This window comes from Mus caroli, chromosome 11 (assembly GCF_900094665.2).
Source record: "Mus caroli chromosome 11, CAROLI_EIJ_v1.1, whole genome shotgun sequence".
NCBI lineage: Eukaryota > Metazoa > Chordata > Mammalia > Rodentia > Muridae > Mus > Mus caroli.
Window position 1 is genome coordinate 88,825,966 of NC_034580.1, and position 19,820 is coordinate 88,845,785.

A 19,820-nucleotide genomic window follows, 5' to 3' on the forward strand; every position below is an offset into this window, starting at 1 on the left:
CTCTTAGAAATGCTTTCATTGTGTCCCATAAGTTTGGGTATGTTGTGGCTTCATTTTCATTAAACTCTAAAAAGTCTTTAATTTCTCTCTTTATTCCTTCCTTGACCAAGGTATCATTGAGAAGAGTGTTGTTCAGTTTTTACATGAACGTTGGCTTCCTATTATTTATGTTGTTAATGAAGATCAGCCTTAATCCATGGTGATCTGATAGGATGCATGGGATAATTTTAATATTTTTGTATCTGTTGATGCCTGTTTTGTGACCAATTATATGGTCAATTTTGGAGAAGGTATGTGGTTCTGAGAAGATGGTATATCCTTTTGTTTTGGGATAAAATGTTCTGTAGATATTTGTTAAATCCTTTTGTTTCATAACTTTTGTCAGTTTCACTGTGTCCCTGTTTAGTTTCTGTTTCCATGATCTGTCCATTGATGATAGTGGTGTGTCGAAGTCTCCCACTATTATTGTGTGAGGTGCAATGTGTGCTTTGAGCTTTACTAAAGTGTCTTTAATGAATGTGGCTGCCCTTGCATTTGGAGCATAGATATTCAGAATTGAGAGTTCCTCTTGGAAGATTTTACCTTTGATGAGTATGAAGTGCCCCTCCTTGTCTTTTTTGATAACTTTGGGTTGGAAGTCATTTTTATTAGATATTAAAATGGCTACTCCAGCTTGTTTCTTCAGACCATTTGCTTGGAAAATTGTTTTCCAGTCTTTCACTCTGAGATAGTGTGTCTTTTTCCCTGAGATGAGTTTCCTGTAAGCAGCAAAATGTTGGGTCCTGTAAGTGTAGCCAGTCTGTTAGTCTATGTCCTCTTATTGGGGAGTTGAATCCATTGATATTAAGAGATATTAAGGAAAAGTAATTGTTGCTTCCTTTTATTTTTGTTGTTAGAGTTGGCATTCTGTTCTTGTTGCAGTCTTCTTTTTGGTTTGTTGAGGGATTCTTTTCTTGCTTTTCTAGGGCATAGTTTCTGTCCTTGTATTTTTTTTCTTATTATTTTTTGAACGGATAGATTTGTAGAAATATATTGTGTGAATTTGGTTTTGTCATGGAATACTTTGGTTTCTCCATCTATAGTAATTGAAAGTTTTGCTGGGTATAGTAGCCTGGGCTGGCATTTGTGTTCTGTTAGTATCTGTATAACATCTGTCCAGGATCGTCTGGCTTTCATAGTCTCTGTGGAAAAACCTGGTGTAATTCTGATAGGCCTGCCTTTATATGTTACTTGACCTTTTTCCCATACTCCTTTTAATATTCTATCTTTATTTAGTGCATTTGTTGTTCTGATTATTATGTGTCGAGAGGAATTGCTTTTCTGGTCCAGTCTATTTGGAGTTTTGTAGGCTTCTTATACATTCATGGACATCTCTTTCTTTAGGTTTGGGAAGTTTTCTTTTATAATTTTGTTGAAGATATTTGCTGGTCCTTTAAGTTGAAAATCATTCTCATCTACTCCTATTATCCATAGGTTTGGTCTTCTCATTGTGTCCTGGATTTCCTGGATGTTTTGAGGTAGGATCTTTTTGCATTTTGCATTTTCTTTGATTGGTGTGCCATTGTTCTCTATGGAATCTTCTGCACCTGAGATTCTCTCTTCCATCTCTTGTATTCTGTTGCTGATGCTNNCATCTATGGTTCCAGATNTCTTTCCTAGGNTTTCTATCTCCAGCNTTGCCTCNCTNTGGGTTTTCTTTATTGTGTCTACTTCCCTTTTTANGTCTAGTATGGTTTTGTTCATNTCCATNACCTGTTTGGNTGTGTTTTCCTGTTTTTCTTTAAGGACTTGTAACTCTTTAGCAGTATTCTCCTGTATTTCTTTAAGTGAGTTATTATAGTCCTTCTTGATATCCTCTACCATCATCATGAGATATGCTTTTAAATCCGGGTCTAGCATTTCGGGTGTGTTAGGGTGCCCAGGACTGGCTGAGGTGGGAGTGCTGGGTTCTGATGAACGTGGGTGGTCTTGGTTTCTGTTAGTAAGATTCCTACATTTGCCTTTAACCATCTGGTAATCTCTGGAGTTCTTTGTTATAGTTGTCTCTGGTTAGAGCTAGTTCCTTTCGTGATTCTGTTAGCCTCTATCAGCAGACCTAGGAGAGTAGCTCTCTCCTGAGTTCCAGTGGTTAGAGCACTCTCTGTAGCAAGCTCTCCTCTTGTAGGGAAGGTGCACAGATATCTGGCATTCAGACATGCCTCATGGCAGAAGATGAAGGCCTGAAACAGGGCATGTCCCAGAAGCTGTTAACTTCTGTAGTCCACACTCTCAGCTGTGCAGACTACTCTCAGTGGGATCCGGGAACCAAGATGGCTCCCCCAGGTGCTCAGGCAAAGCCCTCCCAGGCCCGGTGGCACCTCTCCTCTGGCAGGGAAGGTGCTCGGATGTCTGGAACCCGAAAAGGGGTCTGCCTCAGAAGCTGTCCTCTAGGGACCTTCTGGGTGTCCGCTGACTCTGCACCCAAGGTGACACGGTGCTGGTGCTGACTGGGATTTGTGACCCTGGTCAGGCTGGGTTTTCTGCTTCCCTAATGCTGTCTCAGGTCCCATGCCGTTGGAATGGAACAGAATTTGTGTTCCACTCACAGGTGGTCTTCTAGGGACCTTGGTGGTGTCTGCTGACCCCGAGCCCAATGTGACCCGGTGCTGGTGCCGACCGAAGGGATTTGTGACCCTGCCCAAGCATGAATTCTTAAACAAGCAAGAAAGATCTCAAGTAAAGACCTCAGATGAAGCACTTGGTGGTGGGGAACAGAGGTCAACAGTTAGAAAGAGAAGGTGAATATGGCAAAGTGCTCCACAGTCTATAGGATAAAACACAGGGCTTTAGAGTCTAGTATGAAGAAGTTTCTGAGTAGAGAGCAGGAAGTTGCTTTTCACCTATAAAATAAAAATTGAAATGTTTGTCATTTGGGGGCTAATCATCAAATGGCAATATAACAAAAAAAAACTTAGCAAATAATTTAAAACTCTAATGCAGTAACTGTTAACTTCAAAATTATACAAGCTGAGATGGGAGTAGACAGTTGTTCTAATTAAAGCCTTTCTTTAAACTCTAGAACCATTATTAGACTAAAATCCTCTATATTGACAATATATGCAACCTGATGATTGTTGCATCTAGTTCATGAAGACAGAAAGGCTCTGTTATGATACAATTCCACAGGAAAGGTGTTTATAAAAGAAATGTATACATGTGCACATACATGTACACACATGAAGTCACATAAACACACACAAAGACACACACACATGAAGATACACAAATGTAGAAACACCTATGAATCATACACACACACACACACACACACACATACACACACACCAATGATAGCAAAGAATTGAAACCCTGTTGGACAAAGAGCAGAAAGATTTTATTGTTGTTATTATTATTATTATTAATCATTTCATTCCTTTACACCTCAAATGATATCCCACTTCCTGGTTACCCCCTCCACCAACCTCCCCCGCCCCCATCTCATGATATCCCACTTTTGGGTTACCACTTTGCCAACACCCATCCCACATTTGCCCTCCCCCTCCCTTTTGCCTCTAGGATGGTGCTCCCCTCATACACATACATTCTCCTGCTCCACTGCTCCAGCATCCCCCTACTCTGGGACATCAAACCTCCCAGGACGAAGGGTCTCCCCCTCCCATTGTTGTCATGCAAGGCCATCCTCAAAGCAGAGAGATTTAAGAAAAAACTTTTCTACTAAGATGTGTGGCTTTGGTAATGCATTTCCCTTCTGATTCAGCACCATGCTGTACTGTGTAATAATAAAAAGAACAGTTCTATTAGAAGATGTTTACAAAAGAGGAGTCATTAGAGAGACTGGATTCACGTTCCAATCTGCCTCTGTTTAAGCCTCTGTTTATACTTTATATACTACTTGACTCCAAGTGCATCTCTTAATTCTCAACATTAGAAATTGGGGGATTGAGTTAGGTCAGGGATGGGTGCAAATGGTTTAAAATGTATTTATGTTTTAAAACTTCCACACATGTTTAGAGGATGTTCTTCATACTCCTCAATCTGAACCCTTCACATCTTTCTCTTTTCCTTCTAGCTTCATGTCATACATACAGACAGACAGACAGACAGACAGACATATATGATTTTATGTAACAATACAAAATCAAGCAGCCACAAATGAGAGAGCAGATAGAATACCTGAGACTAGGTCAGTTCGTGTAACATACTTTATCTCCAGTCTCATCCACTTTGTTTTATGATGTCAGTTGTCCTTATCTAAGCCTCTGTGGAAACCTATGTGCATATGTTAATTTTTTCCCAATGTTCTATAAAAATTAGCCATCAAAACTATGACTCAAATGCAAGAGATCTGAATTCATTAATATAAGAAATTGTGTCTTTCCTTATTTTTAAAGCATCATTTGCAGAGTGGGTGCTATTTACTTATGTCAAATAAAATTTTATTTTGTAAGAATTTCAATTTTATTCCAGATAAACAATGGAAAGATATTGATAGTAATGAAAGAAAGGAAAATATAGAAAATGAAATTTAATACTTCCAAAATGCCGCCCTAAAAGAAGGCCCAAATATTATAGTCTTGGTGCATATTGTGTTGTGGTCATTCACCAAATTTAAATAAAAAAATGAATCACAGTATTTCATATGGCTGAAAGCCCTACTATTTTATTTTAAGGAAAAAATGCCCTAGATTAATGACAAATTTAATTATGGACAAGAAGAAAGTTTCCTTTAGAAATATAATGAAGTTTGGAGGTCACTAATCCTCTAATCAAAGAGAGGATAATAATGCATTCTGGTGGCATATGTCTGTTTCAACATCTAGCATTTTTCTGGATAAGTAAGCTACATCCTCTTCAGAAACTTCCTGTCCCTCTTGATGGACTGACTCAACCAAAGCTTCCTCCAGAACCGACATGAACTCACTATTGAAAAAAAGATATAAAGGATAGTATTATATAAATTGAAAACCAGCAAGCTTTCCAGTTCCTATTATTTCACAAACAACTTCATGTTTATTTTCCATTCTTTGTGAGACCTGTATCTATCTGCTTATGACAAGCAAAATAATATCCATTTAAGGATGTTTACTTCAAATCCCCAGAAGGTGGGCCATGCTGCCTTACATGGCAAAAAAGATTTGACAAATGTGAAAACTGAGAATTTTATTTATTTGTACTGGAGATAGAACCCAGTACAAATAGTAGAGTAGAACATCTACTGTACTCTTGATCTGAATCCCAAATTCCACTCCTCAGAGGATGAAAAGACATGAGGATGGAGGAGCAGAGGTTGAAGTGAACATATTTCTGAAAGAGATCCCTGAGCCAAGGAACATAGATAGCCCTAGAAATTGGAAAAGTTGTGGATATAGTGAAAGGACATCTCCTGCTCAATTTTAGATTTACGACTTAGAAAACTCCCAAATAATACATCTGTTTTTAAGTCACTAAATCTGTAACAATTTGTCACAGTAGAAGCAGGAGTCTAATTCACAGCTTGATGTCCACTGTCTGCATGCAGAACACAGACCTCTAGCCTTGCCTTTTGGGTTCTTTGCTTCCTGTGAACTCTTGGCGAGTCCCTGCAGGAGGGACTTATCTGTTCATACTTGTGTTCTTACCAGGATCTTCATTACTACCCACCGTGCATTATGTTCTGATGTGGGTCTGCCCTTTGTCACTGGCTATGTGTGAGCAAGCACTGGAAGTTGCCTCTGCTTCTGATATCACATAAGCACACATTTGGGATCGTCTCAAGCATCCCTTATCATTGCAGCCCAAGCGCTGTCATAGGCATGTTCACAGAGTGTATGGCAGCAAATATCATTCAGAGATTAACATTTAACTGGTTCTTCAATGGGAATCTTCTTAGATCATAGGATTTCATGCCAATTTTATGGGGACCTTTCTCTGTTCCTTCTGGCCTAACACAGGGTTAATACCTTGCTTGCTTCACCACAGAGCTCGGCAACAGAATCCAGGTTTCTCAGCACCCTTAAGCATAGCCTCCATGTGAAGATTTCTTAACCCCATATTCTTAGTCATGCAGAAAAATCTTTGCCTAACCTACTCCAAGGCCCATCTTTTGAGACTTCATTTCTTTCCCCAAACTGAATTCTTCCCAAATCTGACTGGCATTGTAGTTTTTAGTATCTTCATAAAAAAAAATATCACCCTAACCAATGGTAGGAGATTGTATGGAACTCAAAGGATAATTATAATGTTGCAATTCAATACAAGTAAGAGACATTGAGGCACAGTATCAGATTCAGTTCTTTACAGAAAACTTTAACACTTATAGCCACTCTTCAAATTGTCAATACTTGTCTGGGTAAGTCAATGTTAGCTGATAATTCATATAGAACAACAGTTTAATCGATTAATCTAAGCTCAGTCCACCAACAATTTGTTAATATGTTTATTTATTATTATTATTACATTTATTTACTTTTCCAAAGCTTTGAATCATTTGGGTAGATAATGTTAACATATAAAGGACATAAAGCAAATTAAACATGTTTCAAGTACATAATCAGAAAAGTTGTCATATATGTTATATATCCATAATCTATTAATAAAATCAAAATAACAAAATGTATTTTAATTTTTAAAACATTTTTCTTTTGCAACCTATCCATCCCTCCAGTTTCTCCCTTGTTTCCTAAGCCCAATTTCATTTGGCGTATATTTTTATGGAGTAACATATATTTTTGTATAATCTCATATAAACGGAATCATACAACACACACTTTTTTGTCCTACTCTATATGTCCCATTTAAAAGTTATTTTGACATGTGTCACTTTCTATGATGCAAAATATACACTATATATATGTGTGTATATACACTATATATACACTATATATACAAAATATACACTATATATACACTATATATATACAAAATATACACTATATATATGTATATATACACTATATATATACACACACACACACATATATATATATATATATATATACACACACATATATATATAGCTTTGATAAAGACATCATCCCTAAGTGCTCCATCCTCATAGCTGAGACATTAAAGGGCACTGAGGGAATGAGGAAAGGACAGACATACAGACACATGTACAGAAGATCTAGAGCCAGGTGTTGCATGTGCACTCTGGATGAGTGGCACAGACTTTACAGGGACCCAGATCCTCAGAGCATTTATTACGTATAGCACAGGGGAGAGGTGAGTTTTAGTAGGAGGTCTCTGTAGGAGCAACTGTCAGGCTGTAAACATCTAAGAAGCTGCATTTACTGCACACAGTGATCAATCATTTGTCAACACTCATTCTTGCACATGCTGTTAATATTTGAACTCAGACCAGAAGGAGTCTTTGCTGTCCCTCCGAGCCTTACCCCCAGGGACAGTGACCAAGTGTCATCAAATCCTATGGACTTGAGGTGTTGATCCTTGACATGGCCAAATCCGTATCAACAGTGCACATTCACTTCACCCACACCATACCCATCCACTCAGAGCTTCCTTGGCTCACCACACCTAAATGATCATTCTTTCTCTAAGGAAATGACTTTGCACTCAGTGAAAATCAGCTGAATGAATGTGTGACATTCTATTCCTGGACTCTCTGCTCTTCTGTTTCATTGATTTATTTCTCTGTCTTGATGCAATGGCCTCGCTGTTTTGATTATTGGAGTTTTATAAGTCTTGAAGTCAGATTGTTTGAATCTTGTAGTTTTTTTTTCAAATATGCATTGTATGTTTTAGGTCCTTTGCAAATTCATATAGATTTTAGAGACAGTTTATTTATTTTCTGGATATTTTGCTGGAGTCTGGTTTCGTTTGCTGAGATAGCCCAAGTTGCCCTTAGACTCAAAATACCCCTGTCTCACCCTCTGAGATGCTGGGATTACAAGTATGTACCATCATGCCGGAATTTTTTGAGATTGTAATTGGGACCATATTAACTCATAATATGCCTGGATGAAACTATTATTTTAATATTCTTGAGTTCTTTTTAATCCATGAACATGACATATATTTTGTCTTTAAGTAATTTCAACTTTGGCAGTGTATATGCACCTTAGATAAAAACATTTAAATAAAAATTAAAATGATGTTTTTCCAACTGTTTCTCTCAGATTCAGAACTAGCAAAATTACCTGTATAGGTGGTTAGTTATATAAAGTAGGCTCTAAATATTCTTTTCCACACACATGGTTGATTGTGGCTGACCTCAGAGATGCAATCACTGCAACAGAACAAAGGCCTTTCTGACTCTACTCTTCTCAAGGTAGTAGATAGGACATGGGGGATGAAACATACATACAAAGTAAGGCTCAGGCCAAAGTGAGCAAAATAGCATGACATTGTCTCAAAGAATGTGAGAGAGATGAGGGTGAAGCCTAAAGGACACAGTGAGCCCTTTGTACTTGAACACAGACTAGTAGGAGAGCAAAAAATAAGACAAAAAACAAAAACAAAAAGAAAAAACAAAAAACAACAACAACAAAAAAAAAACATGATTGTCTTCACCTTCTAGTTCCATATGAACTACGTTTAAGAAACATATCCAAACAAGTGTGCTATGTTTTTACAAGTTTGACCAATCAGGTGAGTCACTTGCTTTAGCAAAGTGAATAAAAGAGAAGATAACACCTCGCCACCACCATCACCACCAAATTCAGTGTCATCCTCCTGGGAAATGGAACTGTATTTCTTCGAATGTCTATAAGGCAACTGATACGGTCTCTCACAGTTGAGCTTCATCAAAACTCTACTCAATTTTGTAAAACACACTGAATTTGTAATGGAGAAATTAAAGGACTAGAAATGAGATAAGATGAAAGCAGTTTTGGAAGAGCATTTTAAAAGACATGAAGATATGAATATAGGGGTCTGGAAAGATGTCTCAGTGTCATACTACTCTTGCAGAAGGCCTGAATTCAGTGTTCAGCACCCACATCCAATGGCTCACAATCACCCATTACTCCAGCTCAAGGGAATCGGATGCCCTCTTCTGGCTGTCAAGAGCACTGCACTCACTTAGGAATAAAAAGTACTGTATTTAAAGTTTCCTACCTAATATTTTCTCACTGAGTTTTTATTTGGATTTAATGAGAGGGTTTCACTGTTTAAAATGAAACATACAGATCAAGCCTAGAAAACACTTAAGAAAATATTGTTATTTCTTTAGGAGACTCTAGTAAGAAACCAAAACATTGGGGGCATGTTGTATTTATTGCCAGATTGCAAATGTAAGAGAATTGGCCTTTAGACTCCTAGTTAGAAATGCTCTGGTCTGTTCCCGATTGCCAGTAATCTTTTCTCTCTCTCTTGATTTTAATTTAAGTAGCTTTGAAGTTACATAATTTGCCAGTATGTTTTCAGCCCGACTTTGATTGTCTCTGTGTGTGGTGTGAACACTTAGACTTTCCCTAAGCTCCCAACACTTCCTTCACGGTGATGCATTTCATTTTCTCAAGCATGAAATGAAGTTTCATAGTCTGGACTTCCCAGACATAATCTCTGTACTACCTGTTAGTAGTTGTGAAGTAAATAGAGACTCTGAGATTGTTTTATAAGATATGTATTGTACAGGGATCTGCTATGGTGGCTCAAATGCATGCCTTCCAAAATTCATGTTGGAATCGAATCTCCGATGTGCTTATATGAGAGGTATACCTGTAGAGAAATGATTAGGGCATAAGGATTCTACATTCATAAATGGAAGGATTTACCCTTATAAAACTATCATGGGAAGTGCTTTAAAATGTTTTGTCTTTCTGTCTCCTGTTATATAAGGGCATAGAAAGAACCCTTTCTCTCGGTGTGGAATGTCCCAACCTCAGCCCTCTCCCAGCCTCCAGGAGTGTAAAAAATTATTTATAAATTTTGTGGGCTGTGCTACTTTGTGAAAGCATCACAAATGGACCAAGACAGGATGTTAATGATGACTAAGTGAGATAATTCATCCTAGAGACTCATCAATGCCTGGTCTATGGGAATCAATCAATACATATATATATATTTTAACTAACAAATAATCTCATGAGTTTATTTTTTTAAAAAAAATACATTTACATTATAAACAAGGATAAATTAAACGTTTGCAGTGACAGAGGCAGGTCTAGGCAAGAAAGAAAGGGATGAACTATTATTTCCTAGCATTGGTCTTAAGGCAAAATGTACAGAGAGGCACAATCTCTGAGCTCTGTGATAAACACCCATCATGATGCTTTTCAGTTCTAAAACCACAACACTGTACTACAATGCTTGATGTATATAAGTCAGTCACTTGATATTTGTATAATCCGTTAATAAATGAATGGATATGTGGTATGAAACCCAGTCACCTTGTTTGCACATCCAGAGAGAAAGCTCTCCTGCTGGCAGTAAATCAGCTTGGAATCACAGAAGGTAGGTCGCTATCCGTGGTGCTGACCTAGGATGGATCTGTTCACATTTGGCAAACTGCTTTCTTCTCTCTCTGCTCAAAAATCCCTTTCATGCAGTCTACTTTCAAGGCACGGAGACAAACACTCCCCTAAATGTTTCCCAAATGGGCTAATTCTCACCGTCTCTGATTCTATTAATGTTCTCAAGTCTCAATGTCTTTCCTGCTGAGTCTCAAAGTTCTCTACCTAAAAAGCATGGATTTATTTCATCCGAGCCTCGATTTTTAATGCGTTGGCCACCTGGAGTCCTTGGCTGTCGTCTCAGAGGGGGGAAAAAAATTCCCTCGGCCACACCTCCTTCTTAAAAAGAGTAGGCAAGACTGCCAGCGGTTCTTTTTTAGGATCCCCGGAGGCTGCAGAACCGCACACTCTGGTTCCTGCAGTCAGCTAGCTGCTTTCCTTCCTCTCTCAGAGCCACCCCCCACACCCCCACTGCTCCCCTCCGGGTCTCATGACGCCCGACTTCCCAGTACAGAGAATCTCTAGACTCCCTAGACTCCATTCAAGAATCCGGGGAGCCCTCTGGTGTAACTACTTTGGCTCTTATGCCGCACCCTTAGATGCCACACAGTCTGAATGTTCGCTGTGTTTGCTGCATCTACTGTGCAGATCAAAAACATGGTTCTTTCCCACCTTCTTCCTTTCCACTTCTCCACTCTTTCTATGCTTATTAGATCAAGGCTCACGGTGAAACAGCTTCTAAGCATCAGCAATTTAAAAGTACAAAAATATTCCCTGTGGGTTGTGCGTGTGTTTGTTGTGTGTGTCCATCCGCGCTTATGCAAAACCTCCCAACGTCACACTTGGGTATCCGGACAAGCTTCTCCACAAACCCCAGATCTTTCCAGGGATTCCCTCTGCCCTGCCCTCTTCTTCTTCAGCGCCCTTAAAAGAGGTAGGTCTGGGGCTTTCCGCCAGCCACTCCTGCCTTGATAGACGCACACAAATCTGCTGCAGTTTTTCCTTCCCTGTTCACCCCTAGCCCTTTTAGGCGAGCAGTCCGGAGCTCTGGATTTCCTAGCATTTACCCTGCATCCGCACTGCATTCCCAGGCCGCCCTTCCAGGGCTAGACCTTCTGCAGACCCGGCGGCTCCGGCTCCGCCTGGGTGGTGGGTGGTGCTCTCGCCGCCCCCTCCTTCCCCTGGGGCCCGAGAGAGCCGCGCGCTGGGCAAGAGTGCGCGCGCGCGCCGGCTTGCTGGGGGAAATCTCCTTCCCTGGAAGCTGATGAGTGTCGCTGACCAAGAGTATCCCGGGGTCCATCAAAAGCCACCAAAGCGTTTGAGAGCTTTTCTAAAGAAAAACGGTGAAAGAAAAACAAGAAGGGAAACCCGTTTCCCGGGAGGCCTGGGTTTCTGATGGTATCGGATCCTCCCGTAGCTGCTCTGATAGGGATGCGCTAGGCGGCCGCTGGTACCCGGACTTAGAGTGTCCGTTGCGAGAGGAGGGAGGTGAGGGACTTGCGGGCAAGAGTTGCACCTGATCAGGGAATCTGCGAAGAGAACTGTGGGGTAAGTAGCTTTCTTCTGGCATCCGAGCAGGATAGGGGCGGGGGGGGGGAAGGAGGGAGCAGGAGAGGGACGAAAAGGAGAGGGCAGGGAATGGATTATGAAAGAAAGAGAAAAAAATCCTTCAAATTCCGCTGCAGAGGGAATGAGCACAGCGCAGTCCTTCCAAGATGAGTCCCGCACGGCTTTTCTGTAGTGAGCGAGCAGCCGAGAAGTTCTTTTTAAAGAAAAAAGAAACTCCAAGCTCCTGGAGGGGAAACGGGGCAGCGGGCGGGGCGGAGTTCCAAGGCTGGCGCCTAGGGTCCGGGCTGAGGCAGTGGCCTGAAGTGCTGACTCCCAGCTACTGCTCCTTATGTCCTCGCCGCCCTCCCCGGGACGGACTTTTTGCCTCCGCCCCCGGGTGCCTGGCCGCCCCGCTGACGTGGGGACTCCGGGCGGCCGCAAGGAAGCTCACCTGGCCGAGCCTTCTCCTTCCCCTCCTCCCCATGCTCCCGCCCCCACCTGCCCTCCTCCTCTCCAAGTGGGAAGGCGTCGGGATCCGTAGGCGAGGAAATAACGACCCCTGCAGTTGCATTGCGGAAAATCTCGGCGGCGGTGCTAGTTGCGGGCGATGGAAGCGAGGCAATTGCGGGGTCTGGGGAGCCCTGGAAAATAGCAGAAAAGCGGAAAGCGCGCGTGCAACGAGGGGGAGTCAGTGAGACTCCAGACGCACCCCAATCCTGGGAGCCTAGCCTTGGGCTTGGCGTCCTGGAAGCATCGCCTGAAGCCAGCTTGGAGGCGGCAGGCGGCTCGAGGACTTGGGGAGCAGGGAGGGTCAACGGAGGCAGCTGGTGACCTGTGTTTGCGGGCAATAATCCCCGCTTCTCTTTCTTTCTCTGTGTGCGGTGTCTGCTCCTCTCTCCCCACCCCTCCGGAAGCAGGAGAACTGGCCTGACCAGAGACAGCAGCCACCCTTTGACCATGCCCCGGTGAAGGGGGGCGGACTTCGAGGGCAACTTGTCGCGGACTACCTGGACTCAGCTAGCCTGCGGAAAGAGAGCGAGAGCCCAGAACTCTACAGCTCGGCCCAGCGGGGGGCTGTTGTCTATGTCTTCTTGGGGCGCCCGGCGGATTGGGGTCTCGGTTTTGCAGGAAAAGCCCAGCGCTGTTGGCTTCAGGTGGCTGCCGCCGCCGCCGCGGTCGCCGCAAGTGCTGTTTCCGCCACTGGTGAGAGGAGCAGAGACACAAGAGCGGGGAGACCTCCGAGGCAACGAGGCATCGGACATGTGTCAGCACATCTGGGGAGCACATCCGAAGAGCCCGAGGGGAGATTTGCCGAAACAATTCAAACTGCGTTATTGATCTTGGGGGTGCCTGTCCCTGGCCGGCTGTCGGGTGGGAGCGCGAGTGTGCGCTCTCTGGAGAGAGTGTGCGTGTGTGTATGTGTGTACCGTGTCGGGCTCCCCCCTTCCCCCCTGTTTTCCCGTCGAGTGATGCACCTGGAATGAGAATCAGAGGATGGAAATAGTCTGGGAGGTGCTTTTTCTTCTTCAAGCCAATTTCATCGTCTGCATATCAGGTACGGGACGTGCTGGGGTTACTGGAGGGGTGGTGTGTTCTATGGTGGTGTTTAGAATGTGTGGTTATTATTATTATTATTATTTTTTATCGTGTGCAGACTTAGGGCGGGAAGCAAAGAGGTGGCACGGGCCTTTTTCGTTCTGTGGCTTTGCTATCTTATGAATCAAAGACCTTCTAAGCCCAAGGGTGTGTGCACGGGCTTGTGTGTCCATATATGTGTGACTCTGTGTGTGTGACTCTGTGTGTGACTCTGTGTGTCTGTGTGTGTGTGTGTCTGTGTGTGTGTGTGTGTGTGTGTGTGTGTGTAGGTGTAGGTGTGTGTAGGTGTGCCGCTATGGGTAGGATCTTTGTGGCGTCCTGGAAAGGAGAAGGGATGGAGACTGAAAATGAGGAGGCAAATGGGTGTTGATTTTCAACTGCTTTCCTGGCTGAGAACTCTGGCGCCGAAATCTGAGCCTTGGTATCCCCCACCCCCAACCCCTGGCTTCCAAAGTTCCCAAACTCAGTGGTTCCTGCTGGCAAAATAGATGCAGAGCCTTGGTTTGTTATCTAGGCACTTTAAAGGGACTGCAGGAAGATGCGGGACTGGGGAATACCCCCACCCCTCTATCTACCTTCTCCAGATGCTGAAGACTGTATCCTGGTGTCTGAAACCCAGTGGCATAGCCCTCCCACCGCAAACACACCTGAAACAATACAGTATTAGAAATGCTGCTTTAGATTAAGGTCTTAATTCCCAGTAGCAAGAATGTGCTGGCTCAGTTGCTGATCACAGGCTACTTGTGCCAGCTTGTGGCTTCCTCCCCCCTCCCCCCCTCCCCAAATGAGAATCCAGGGTGGGTGTTGAGGTGACTAAGGCAGGGTTTGTGCCTGCCTGTATCTTAGTATCTTGTGTTGGGAGGAACTGTCATTTCCAAGATGTATCTTTCTTGGTGCAGGAAGATAGGCTTGGAGGGAACTATGTAGACATTCCCCAGTCCTTTGGCTCCTCCCATCACCAGCACCCACTCCCTTGCACCTGCCATTTAAGCGCTCAGGGTGTAGCCCATTTGCAGTTCTCTCTTCTGCCTGCATTCCCTCTGCAGAATTAGGGACTGAGCCAACTTCCCATGAAGTCTCCATAGGTAGATGAGCAGGAGCCCTGCCTCTTTGAGCAGATATGCTTGGGCAGCTTTGGAGTAGGACAGGTTCATGCCTCCTCCTTTAGTTTTGCCAGTCCCCACCTCCTAAATCAGACCCGAGTCTGGCTATTAAAACCCCCTTCTGTCTTTTCTTTACTTTGGACCCAGTTCTAGATACTGCTGTTTAATTTCAATCTCTTCCAAAGACAGAATGGGACTCTGTTATGTGAAATCATATTTGGAGCTTGGCCACCCTACTAAAACACATGCCACTGTAATACTTTAGAGAGTTAATGTCCATATAGTAGACGAGAGAAGTCTGAGGTCATTCCCTTTTATACACAGTGAGAATTCTTACTTTGCTGCACACAGTAGGAATTCTTACTCTATTGTACTCTGTCCTCCAGTATATTGAGGTGACTTCTGAGGATTTGTGAGTCCTATGACCAGGGGTAGACTAGGTGACATCTCACAAAACCATATTACACATCTTCTACTGTGTCGCCCCCTTTCTCTTGTTCCATATCATTCCACTACCTAGAAAATATACTTTTACTGCCTCTCTCTGGTGTCATAATCATTTTCAGAAGAGCTACTTGAGTTCCTGTAAGACTGAATAAAGCATAACATTGGGTGAGGGGCTGGACTTCCTTAAGAACCCTATTAGACCCCAACCTCAACCCTTAATCAGGTCAGGCAATGAGATGGGGGTAGGGGAACACACATGCTGAGCAATAGTCTGTTTTTAGCCTCAGAGTTATTAGTGGGATACCTGTCACGGCTGCATTTGATTTGGTGTGTCAGCAGCTAAATTATTCAGCCAGAAACATGAGGAGGAGGTTATTTCCACCCCAGAAGAAGTGTGTATGGAGCGTGTGGCCTCTCACATGTATTTACCAAATAATCGTCGCTGCGATGTAACGAGGAGGATAAAAGTGTAAGCAAAACCAGCAGCTATTAACTAGACAGAAAACTAGGCTTCCACTCAGAGTGCTCAGCTAGGATCTGCATGGATGTACACTTCCTGGAGATGTGTAGGCAAAGAGGCAGCAGCGTGTGTTTATACATCGCACAGTTGACTTCAGAAGCCCCCTCGGCCCCTGCAGCCAAGGGGTTTTCTTCCTAGCAGCACAGCTCCTTCTTTAGTGAAGTTCGTATATGTCTGAATTATGATTAGTGAGACAATCATGACTCACAATTGCCACAGTTTGGGGACTTCAGTTCTTCTCTTGCCATCTGACAGCCCTAGGATGCGCAGGAATGGGAGGTGCTGAGGTTGAGTAACGATGCCTCAGAGAGGCCTTCCTGGGTCTTTCGTTTCTGTTTCTATGATTTGCAGTTTTAATTTACTCATGAATGAGTTTTACCAAAAGGAACAAAATCCTCTGATCACAGAATCCACTATCATACGTTTTGAAATATAAATGGGGTGGGGGCACTTTTTCACCATCTGAGGGTCAGTGTCCCTGGCCAGTAAAGGGGTGCTAATTCATATTACATTACCAGACAGTGAAGGATGAGGCATGGTTAGGTTCGACTTCATTATTGAGGAACATAGGCTGGAAAAGGCCAGTAAAAACCTGCAGCAAAAACAGTGTGCAGGAAGAAAATACTGGTGGTAACTTTGCCTATGGAAGATCTGTGGAATGGATTACATTTGATAGCCTTTGCTTTCAGGAACACTCTGGACCTTGTAACTCAGTATTTTATTAACCCAAGGTCCCAACCCTCATACACACAGACACATAGACACACACACACATACACACATACACATACACATACACACACACACACACACACACACACACACACACAAACACACAGAGGAGGGGGAGTTTGCTCTTTCTATCCTTTATTTGGCTATGTCATATAAAATATAGATGCTCAGGCTTGGTCTGTTTTGTTGCTCTGCTGAAATAATCTGGTTGGCATAAGGACTAAGCCCATTTGGCCAGGGTTACCTTGCTGCTGAGGAAGGAGCATGCATATTGTCCACTGGAGGGATCATACCAATTTTGGCAAGTTAGCGACAGCACAACAGGGCTTAGAAAGGAATGCCACGGTCTGGAAACATAATGGAAATGTCATTTGGCTAAAGATGTAAGGTAGCAGGGATTTGTAAAGAGACCAGGAAGGGAAGAAAGAGGATAGAAGGGTGAGAGGAAGAGAAGAAAGGTAGGGGAGAGAGAAATGAGAATGAATGTGTTTTTCCTCTGTGCTAGCTAGAGGACCATTCCCTTTCTCACTGCTCAGCTCAGTGAGAATGGATGCTGAGTAGCACAAGAGGGAATTTCCTGGTCCAAAGACAGCTGCCTGATTGAATTTGTACGTTGTACTCCACTTCCCCCACTTATGTAACTTCACCCTGTGCCAGTTTGTTCATGAAAACAGCAGTAGCCATTTAATTATGGGACAGCACCACACATTTTAAATTTAATGTAGATACTTTGATTTGATCCTTCTTAGATTTTGCAACCAAAATCCACAGAAGTTTTGGAGAATGCACATCCAGATCTGAGTAAAAATATCCATATATCCATTTACGTTTTGGTTCAATACTTTTCAAGTTTGATTTTTTTTTTTACTATTTATTTGATTTTTAGAAGTTTGATATGTCTAATTGAAAGAATAATTCATGCTAAATTAATATTATGCTTCAAGGTCTTGAAAGTAAAAGTTTATACTGGAAAGCTAAAAGTGTAGTAACATAACACTTGAATTGGATTTAAATCTATCCATCAGATGAAACTATTACCCAAGTAGATCTGGAATCTTAATCATCATGCACTGTAAGGAAAGGATACTTCTTACTTCACATACTCCTTTTCTAACCTAAAAGCTACAATTGTTTTATGTACAGAAAAGAAGTAATAGCAGGGTGCCACCTTATTATATATGCTTAGATGAGATGATAAATGATGTTTAATCACTTTTCACTTAGCATAGTGTCTGGTACCTAGCAAGCAGACACTAATATCAACTATTTTTTTATTTTCTACAAATGCTACTGGATGTAGAATTGATTCACATAGAGGAGAACTTCTCTTTTTTCACTGTTGGCTTCAATAAAAGCAATAAGAATTATCAGTCAAGGGACTATGGGGATGACTCATAAAGCCCTTACTGCACAAATGTGAACACCTGAGTTCAGGTCTCCCGCAATCCTGTAAAAAGCCAGGCACAGTAATGCCCATGTGAGAAAGAGAGTCAAGCAGATACCCTGAGTTCACAGGCAGTTTAGCTGTATCGGTGAGCTCCAGGTTCAGTGGCAGGCCAGGTCCAAAAACTAAGATGGAAAGTCATTGAGGAAGGCACCCAAAGCTGACCTCTGATAACCCACGTACATGCACATAAACATTCATGTGCATATGAATTCATACACACACACACACACACACACANATATATATATATATATATATATATATATATATATATTACACACAGACACACACATACATATAACACACACACACACACACACACACACACAGTAACTAGCATATTTTGTAACATAGAACACAGATCCCACATTCAAGAAACTCTTGAGAAAACCAGAAGTGTATCTTGATTGAACTTCTCATACAAACAAGACTAAGTAGCATTAGAGTTTAGTGCATCATTAGGAATGTTCTATACTTGTTCATTTTTTACTCAATATTAAGCGAGACAAGACTTGGGGAGTCTTATATATCACCCAGTCTCCTGAAGTCCTTCTTACCAAGATCAACAGGCTTCCTCCACATCCTTCTTATATATTATATATTATAAATCAGTATAAACTCCTCTTTAAAGTTCTTCCTAATTAGAAATCTGTGTATACATGACTTGAAATATAATATTCTGTTAACTAAAATTAAGCCCCACTCCAACAGGATAATTGTGTCATTAGCAATATGATTTCCTTAAACCAGTCGTTCTCAACCATCCTAATGCTTTGAACCTTTAAGACAGTTCTTCATGTTGAGCTGACCCCTACCACAAAGGTATTTTTGTTGCTACTTTGTAACTTTAATTTTTCTACTTTTATGATATCTTATATGTGACCCACATTGAGTGTCATGACCCATAAGTTGAGAAAGTGCCTTGAAATATTTTGCTGTGTGAGATGTCATAGGCAATGACAGACAACCATCATCCTAGATGAAAGTCTCCAGGCAGTGAATGAAGAGAACCAAGTAATGGAAAATCCCAAGAGTGGAAGAGAAAAGTCCATGGGGAGAGATCTTCCCTTGGGTGCAGAGAGATTGATTAACTGACACCTGAAGACACCAGTACCAAACACCTGTCTCGTGACCTGCATTAAGTATTTCATATTTGGATTTGAGGTTTCACTTTAGGGAAAAGCCAAATGTCATGAGTCTGTAAGATAACAAGTCATTAAAGAAGGACTATGGATGCTAGAAGGCTCACCCCACAACCCAACTCTACTCTAGTCACATACATGGTAATAGGCAATTGCCTTAGCTTCTTAGACTTGAGTCCCTCACTTGCAAAACACAGTATTTATTTGCCTTGTCTATTTCTAAAAGATTATTTGAACCAACATCAGAAATGATAAAGCATCCTTCAGGTTTTGCATATGTAAAGTGCTTACATTATTGGATGAGCCAAGATTAAAACACAGTTATAAAAGCAAAGTTGAGAGGCATGTGGAGAATATGGAGTGACATAAAACTATATGAAAATGCTTAATTGCTTAGAAGTAGTTTAGTATAATGCATTAGTATGTCTAACGTTAGAAAGCAGTAGGAATGATATCCAATTGTCTAATACTATAGTATAAATACTATAGATGGGGAGAACATGGCCATGAAAGAAAATGAAGATGGGAGACTGATGTTTGACTGTGGAATCAATTAAATGGAGATCACATTAGCAAAGAAGTAGGTATGAGTGAATGCTCAGGAAAGAATACCACAGCAGAAATCCAAGGTTTGCTTTGAGAGACACCGGGGTCTAAGAGCCCTCTTAGGAAGCTAAAATACTAGGGAAAAAAAAAACCACTGTACAAACACCATTTGAGATTCTCTTAATAATATGTAGCTTTGCATTAATTCAGTGTGTTGAACTCATTTCCTACCAGTTCTCAATTCTAACTGCTTTGGGTCTCAAGTTCCTGTTGACCACTTCATGTTTCTGCTATACTTGGCATGGCTTGTGCCTATTTGGGATCATAGACAATTCAGGAAATATGGTG

The 19,820-nt window shown here is 42.0% G+C and overlaps 1 protein-coding gene across 4 annotated transcripts in view; it reads left to right on the forward strand.

Moving 5' to 3' along the window:
* The first annotated feature begins 11,267 nt into the window (after window positions 1–11,267).
* Window positions 11,268–19,820, forward strand: part of Ca10 (carbonic anhydrase 10) — a 501,450-nt gene continuing 492,897 nt past the window's right edge. The window contains exons 1-2 of one of the 4 annotated variants that reach the window (XM_029484238.1): window positions 11,268–11,325; window positions 12,854–13,494. In XM_029484238.1, coding sequence (XP_029340098.1) covers window positions 13,434–13,494 — 61 coding nt within the window. In that variant the 5' untranslated portion in view covers window positions 11,268–11,325; window positions 12,854–13,433. Of the gene's footprint in view, window positions 11,326–11,566; window positions 11,940–12,316; window positions 13,495–19,820 lie in introns of those variants that run through there. The other 3 variants (XM_021177199.2, XM_029484237.1, XM_021177198.2) reach the window with 3 other exon arrangements.